Consider the following 7,849-nt stretch of genomic DNA (forward strand, 5'->3'; position numbering starts at 1 on the left):
TGTCCTGGGGAACCTCGGCCCAGCATGCCAGCCCACGCCCCCAACTGCCCAAGTGCAAACCCAGTGGCCAGGACCCTCCCCACGCAGCTCTTGGCCCAAGATGCCAGGCAGGTGGCAGGCCGGCTGGCCAGCTTTCTGGAGAGATGGCCCTGTGGCTCAATGGTCAGAGCTGCTCTCTGAGGCTGGCAAAGTTCGGGCTGGATCCCGGCTGCCGGGTGACCGTCTCCAGGCCTGGGCATGGCCACCAGCATACCGAAGCCTCCCACCCTTGAGCCGCGCCATCATTCCCCTTCATTACCTGCCCCGACAAACCCCAGGAACGTCAGGATCAGGAGGGGGGATCCACTGGCAAAGACGCCCAAGACAAAACTGAAGAGAGGAGACAGGAGGAGCGTGGCCCAGAAGAGAAAGTTGAGGAGCGTCCATGGCCGGCGGGTGGGTTTGAACTGCTGCCCCGGAAACACACCCTTCTGGTTATATGTCTCCTGCAGTGCATCCTGAAAGTCAACCGGAACAGTGGCCTTCGTGTGCTGCTTCATAACCCAAAAGCAAGAAATGACTCTACCTGAAGTGGATGGGCCACATGACATGGGCCACGGGATGAAGCTGACATGACCTTCATCTGTGGTTGGCTTATATCAAAAGCTTGAGAAACATAAACCCTTCGATCAGGCAAGTTTCCTAGGAAAATGATCAGCCCATTCCTGGCACACAATAGGCACCTCCAAGCCTCAGGACTGCAGCGTCTGCCAGGCCCTGCACCATCTCTGGCGACACCTGCAGAGCAAGGGTGGCAGCCACCGCTGCTGGGAGTCTATGGCCCGCCAGCTGGGTCACGCACAGAAAGCTGCTTAACCTCTCCTTCCTTCGTGTCCTGGCGGCTAATGATGGCAGGACAGGGAGCAGGTGAGGACGTGAAAGCATCCTCGACAGGGAGATGGGGCCACGCTAAACATCGAGCGGCAGCTGCCTGATTGAGCAGCCGAGATGCTGAGATAGACTTCTCTGCAGCTGTGACACGTCATGTGCCAGCAAGGGCATTCACTCACGATAGTCTGGGTTTTCTGAAGAACCTAAGTGCCATACAATTCCATATAAATAAAAACATGTATGACGAGGCATGTGTCTGGGACCAAGTCTGGAAAGATGAACACCCACGTGATCTTAATCACCTCAGGGGCTTGGGTCTCCTGACAACTTCTCACCTTTTTCTGTTTTATTTTCTGCATTTAGCTTCTTCAGCTGTGTTTGGCATTACATTAAAAACAGGGCAGGGGTCTTGACAAATACCCAGTGTCACAGCCTCTTCCAATGCGTGGTCAGACACCAGCTGCCTCTGCCAACCCAGGGGGCATGGGGCGGGCGCCATAGGCCTGAGAGCTCAGGAGCAGCTGCGACCCTTACATCTATGAGGATAGAGGATACCTCAGGGTGCCCACACGTGCCCCCCCCACCGCAAGGGCCCTTCCCGTGGGGTTCCAGAACATTTTCAAGCCTGTTCGTTCAGCCTGCTCCACTCTGCCCGCCTGCCCCTAAGCAGACGATGCAGATGGTGGCAGTCTCTCCCGTGCTGACCTGTCAGCCATTCCTCACACACGCAAAGGCCGGTGTGCTCTCCTTCCCCAGGAGGGTTTACGCCTGCGCCCCGTGCACGGGCACCTCCATGACAGTGTCTGGGACCGCTCCTGTGCTGTGTGCTTTTCTGTGAGTAGCATCACACCACACGCCTACCGCAGTCTGCTCTTCATACACCTACTTTCTCAAGATTCAGTTAGACTAATAATGCAGCTCATTCATTTTAGCTGTATCCCAGCAAATGAATAAACAATGTGTCTATTTTCTAATAATGCACTTTTCGATTATTTCTCACTTCCTGCTAAATAAGCAAATACTGTTGCTGGGAGATATCACTCTTTGTAAGAGGTTCCAACTTTAAAAAACTAACCCTGATCCAGAGACACACTCTCCTTTGCACCCTCATGCACATGTCTTTCTGCCCATCCACCATGGGACGGGCACACACTGTATTCCTTCTCTCTTTTAATTGGTCAGCCTTGCCCAAGGTTTTCCATTAATATGTTTAAAGAAAATCTTTCGGTGCACTGGATTCCTCTTTTGTAGCTTTGTTTTCTGCTTAGTTTATGCTGTTATTATTTTCTTTGTTTATTCTATTTCATGTATATTTGTGTGCATGTGTACACATATGTATGTACATACATTATTTTAATCTATCCCATCCCTGACTTGTGTTTCTTGAACCTGACAAAACCCATGTTCTTCAACTCTGGAGGTTTTATGGTTATCCCTGACAACTGCTCTTCATCATTGTTCCCACCTTATCCTCTGGATGCTCTAACTGGTACATTCTGGACATCTTTTTAGCCTCTGGATCTTTTAACTTTCCTTTTATGTTTTCACTTCCCCTGTGATACGTGCTGAGTAATTTCCTCGAAACCTTTGTTGTTGTTATTTGCTAAGTTGTATTCACCTGTTTGGGACCTCACGGACTGCAGCATACCAAGTTTGTCCTTCACTATCTCCTGGAGTTTACTCTCACGTCCATTGAGTCGGTAGTACTATCTAGCCATCTCATCCTCTGCCACCCTCTTCTCCTTTTGTCTTCAGTCTTTCCCAGCATCAGGATCTTTTCCAATGAGTTGGCTCTTCACATCAGGTGGCCAAAGTATTGGAGTTTCAGCTTCAGCATCAGTCCTTCCAATGAATAGTCAGGACTGATTTCCTTTAGGATTGACTGGTTTGATCTCCTTGCAGTCCAAGGGACTCTTCAAGGGGTCTTCTGCAGCACCACAACTCGAAAGTATCAATTCTTCAGTGCGCAGCCTTCTTTATGGTCCGACTTTCACATCCTTACATGACTACTGGAAAAACTGTAGCTTTGACTGTATGGACCTTTGTTGGCCAAGTAACATCTCTGCATTGTCTAGGTTTATCATAGCCTTCTTTTCAAGGAGCAAGCATCTTTTAATTTCATGGCTGCAGTCACCATCTGCAGTGATTTGGGAGCCCAAGAAAATAAAGTCTGTCACTGCTTCCACTTTCCCGCCTTCTATATGCTATGAACTGATGAGACTAAATGCCATGAAGTTAATTTTTTAAATGTTGAATTTCAAGCCAGCTTTTTCACTCTCCTCTTTCACTTTCATCAAGAGGTTCTTTAGTCCCTTTTCACTTTCTGCCATGAGGGTGGTGTTATCTGCATATCTGGGTTGTTGATATTTCTCCCAGCAGTCTTGATTCCAGCTTCTAATTCTCTCTTCAGCTGTATCAAATCTTCTATCTAATCTGTTAACTAAGATTTTACTGTCAATTACTAGATTTCTCATGCCTGTATATCTTACTTGGTTTTTCCTCAAATCTGTTCCATTTTTGATAGGTCTTATTCTTTTGTTTTCAATCCCTTCTTTTTAAAAATATTTTTAATTTTTATTTTTGGCTCTGCTGGGTCTTTGTTGTTGCACGTGGCCTTTCTCTGGTTGAGGTGAGTGGGGGCGACTCTGGTTGTGGTGTGCGGGCTTCTCACTGCAGTGGCTTCTCTTGTTGCAGAGCATGGGCTCTAGGGTGCACAGGCTTCTGTCGTGGCACACGAGCTCAGTAGCGGCACATGGGCTTAGTGGCCCCAAGGCACATGGAATCTTCTTGGACCAGGGATTGAACTCATGACCCCTGCATTGGCAGGCGGATTCTTCCCCACTGGACCACCAGGGAAGTCCTCAATCCCTTCCTTTTTGCTTAGTCATTTCAAGCAAACTGATCTGAGTCTCTGCCTGGTGGTAGTTCCATAGCTGAAGTTTCGGGAGGGTTTAATTTTCTGCCTGCTTGTTGTGCTCGCATGTGGCGGGTCCCGGTTACGCGCGCGTCTCCAGCAGAAGTCTCAGCAGCTGAGCCTGGAGTCGTGCTCGTCTAGCTTTACATGTGCTTCTCTCAGGGAGTCTAGAGAGGTTCACCTGGAACCACTTTTTTATGCTGATATTTTGATTTTGTTCTTGAACTATGTTGTTAGTATGACGTCAGTCCCCGCCTGTTTAAGGGCAGTGCTGTGATTGTGAATTACCAGGGAGATGCTTCAAGACTCAGAGGGGAAAGGTAAGCGTCAAAGTCACTCCCTGCGCTGGCAGGCTCATTTTCCAGCTCAGCCTCCATGAGGATGAAAGTCCAACAGGGTCCCAGCTTCATGAGGGTCTTCAGTTCTAACTTCCAGCCCCGAGTGAGGTCAAATCCATGTCTTTTGTTTCCATGTAGGCATCAAAACTCAAGACCACAGGGTGGACAGACCAACAGACTCTGCGAGCTTCCACTCGCAGCCTTCCCAGCTGACTCCCAGTCCCACGTCCTCTTTTGCTCCTGTGAGAGGTCCCTTACTTTTTTTTACCACTTGTCAGTGCATTTAAAAGGATATGCATTTTATTTTTTAGTTTTAAAAGTTTGCTTAAATTCCTCTGAAGGTTTATGTTTCATACATTACTTGGTTGCTGCTGCACGTGGGCTCAGACATGTCTGACTCTCTGCGACACCAGGAACCCACCAGGCTCCTCTGTCCATGGGATTCTCCAGGCAAGAAGACTGCAGTGGGCTGCATTTCCTACTCCAGCGGATCTTCCCGACCCAGGGGTGGAACCTGTGTCTCTTGCATTGGCAGGTGGACTCTCTTCCCTTGCACCACCTGGGAAGCTCCAGCAGAAGCTGGAGCAGTTACTTGGTTAAAACCCTTATAAAAGGGTATGTGTTTTATACTAGAAGGGCTTTCTGATTATCTGAGCCTCTCTGTTGCTGAAGATGAGAACCTAGTGCCCTGTATGTTTGTGTGTATAAAACAAACCGAAGAGTCAGGGGTGAGACATGTCAGGGGAATGGAGGAGGGGCTGGGTGGGGTCACCAAGAAGGCTGTCCTGTCATCTATAGTGTGTCTCTTACATATTAAATCATATGTATACACACACACACATATAATGTGTGTTGCATACCTACAATTTCTGTTACACACACAAAATGAAACAAATGTGGTATTATTGGCAATGGTTATACAAGCACTGTGATATCCAGTATAGTTTTCTCTAGTTTGTTAATTTCTTGAAAGTTAGGAAAAATGCAAGGCGCAGAAAAGGATTGGAAAGAAGAATTTGAGAGTGGCACAGCATGCCTGTCTCTAGAGGCAGTCGGCGCGCTACCTGCCTGCCCTGTTAGCTGCCCCTTGGGAACCTCTGTGAGACCCCAGGGGTAGAGGTGGAGGTGGGGGGAGCTGGGCGCCTTTACCTTCTCCTGGTACAGTTTATGAAGCCACTGAGCTGCTTCCTTCTCATCCAGTGGAATCTCTTCCAGAGGAAATCTCCTGTTTCATTAAGAAGATTGAAAGCAAAGTGAATTACCAGATGATATCAAACTGAAACAGGGAAAAGTAATTTCTTGTGCATCAGGAACTTCTGTGAGACCCCTTTACCTTGTCCTGGTACAGCTTATGAAGTCCTGCCTTTTCTATTCAAATCTGACTCTCAATTTCTAAGAACACACAAACATCAAAGTAACTTTCCCTCGAGCAGTGTCCCGAGCCTCGGAGGACTGTGGGGGATTACGAAGGGCCCTGGCAGGCGCTTCAAATGTCCAGGAGCGCTGAAGCATTGCACGGGGACACTTCAGGAGTGTCCCCAGGGACAGGAGCAGTTAGCCCCACTGGGAAGGCTGACTTTGGTCTTGCAGTCCGTCTTTGGATGTGATCATCGCTGAGAGTGTCTTTCATGAGGCAAAGAAAACTTCATCTTTCACAAATGAAATCTACTTGCCTGAAAAGCTGAAGAGAGTTTGAAAATTTAATCTCACCTAACAAACTGCTGACTTCAGCTGGGACAGTGGCTTATGTATAAACCGTATCACCAGCTGAATTACCAGCCCCAGGATGGGAGGTGTCTACCTGTTAAGACCAGGATCTCTTTCCAGGGCACTGCAATACCTCAGGATCGCCAGCAGGGGCTGCCGAGAGCACTTAACCAGCGGACAGCTGCTGGGCCTGACTGCCTATCTCGGAGGGCCCAGGGTGAGAGAAGAGACAGGAGAAATTTCCACAGCCAGAGGCAAATCTATGTTGAAGGAATATCAACCTTTTCTCTAAAAGTTGAGAACTTTGTTTTTTGTGGGTTGTACTTATCCATTTTACCATATACAAAATGAAAACAGGATTTTTACAAGCACATGCAATCAGACATCTGAGCACACATCACGCAGCCTCCAGGAGACTCCGCTGTGCACTCAGAGGACCAAAGAAGACTGCTAACCCCCTAGTAAACAAAACGGTTTAGCTCTGTGGACCTGGAAGGTGTGGGGCACTGCAGGAGTCCCCAGACCACACCGAGAGAGGTACCACTTGAAGGACTCATCACAGGCACCACCTCGGGACGGAAAGGAAGTCAGGAGAGGTTTGTCTGCAGAGAGGTGACTGCCCACAGCGTCAAACTCAACTGACTGTTCTCCCCTAATTGCACAGATACCACATACGGATTCTGTTGTGTGTCTGCTGTATGAAGCATGAAATATATAAGAATTTTAAATGATGAGATAAATATGAATACTATCTCCTAGAGTCAACTCAAGCCACTGTGAGGATGGTGGCCCCAACAGCCAGCATGGACACAGGAGAGCCTCAAGGCACCATCCCCATGGCCCTGGCTCTGCCTAATCACAGGCCCTTGGGGCATCTTCTTCAGTAGGGGATGGGAAAATGAAGCAAAACTCCACTGGGTCATGTGAACCTTGACTTACTTGATTACAGGTATGTTCTGGACTCATTGGAATATTGCTTTTGCCCCAAACACCCAAATGGTACATAATACAAAGCAGTAAGTTGAAACTTTCCAAAATTCTAAGAATATATCTATTAAGATACTGAATACAGCCCCTCGTTTTCTGCAACAAAGGAGAAAAAGAGCAGATTACAGCACCAGTCCTCTCCCACTGGAGCTGAATGCCCACGCGGAGGGCAGTACAGCTTGGGGGCAGGCGAGAGCACCAGCTTGGAGCTGGACCAGGTAGGTCCCCCCTCCACCAGCTGCTTTTCCACCTGCTGGCTCTGACCATGGGCCTCTGGGATGCCCGGAGCCCCTTACTACCCAGGGGCTAGACCAAGATCTGCCTCAAGGGCTCCCTGAGGAGGACGGGGACCTGCAGGGCCCTGGAAAAATCACCAACCCCTGGCGGCCACTACTGTGTCTCCACCACCACCCCCTGCCAGACTTTGTGGGTGGTTTGTCTTCTCTTCCTGAGGCAGAGAAATGTGGAGGTCAGAGTGTGGCTGTGAGACAGGAAGACCTTGCAACACAACTCTAGTCCCCGACCTTGATCTTTTGTTACAGACATGGATCCCACCATCCCAAGCACCCCTGTGTTACCCAGCTTGATGTGCCTCTGTATTGGCTGCCTCTAAGCCAAGGGGGTTCAGGCTGGCTAGGATAGAACCTGCCGACTCAGCCCGCGGTCGCCAGGAGAGGGAGGCGGAGGACATGGCCCTGACCCCACCATCACTCCCAGGCGGTCTAGATGGCTGTACACCGTGAAAAGGGGACCACATGGGCATGCTGCTGAGGATGGGACAGCTTGTCCTTCTCCTGCCTATGAAAAGTCTACTCACTGCCCAAGTTTTAGCTCTCTAAAGCCTCTTCCCAAAAGCCTCTGCTCCTTCCAAGGGGAGGGATCACGCCTCCCTTGGAGCTTCTGGAACCTTCTGCCTGTACCTCACACAGCCTCCTTTGCTCTGTACGGGCCCCACCATGCGCGGGCCCCACCATGCGCGGGTCCTAGAGGGTGGAATGCCCCAGCACCTCCACGTGGGGGCATGCGGGAGAGA

The 7,849-nt window shown here is 49.5% G+C and overlaps 1 protein-coding gene across 4 annotated transcripts in view; it reads right to left on the reverse strand.

Moving 5' to 3' along the window:
* The window catches only part of AGPAT3 (1-acylglycerol-3-phosphate O-acyltransferase 3), a 92,975-nt gene that overhangs the window by 5,447 nt on the left and 79,679 nt on the right, over positions 1-7,849 (reverse strand). For all 4 annotated transcript variants that reach the window (XM_040266890.1, XM_040266913.1, XM_040266906.1 and 1 more), the window contains 2 exons: positions 5,272-5,347; positions 299-497 (listed from right to left, as the gene is read on the reverse strand). In XM_040266890.1, coding sequence (XP_040122824.1) covers positions 299-497; positions 5,272-5,347 — 275 coding nt within the window. The remainder of the gene's footprint in view (positions 1-298; positions 498-5,271; positions 5,348-7,849) is intronic.

This window comes from Oryx dammah, unplaced genomic scaffold, assembly GCF_014754425.2.
Source record: "Oryx dammah isolate SB20612 unplaced genomic scaffold, SCBI_Odam_1.1 HiC_scaffold_2, whole genome shotgun sequence".
Classification (NCBI taxonomy): Eukaryota; Metazoa; Chordata; class Mammalia; order Artiodactyla; family Bovidae; genus Oryx; species Oryx dammah.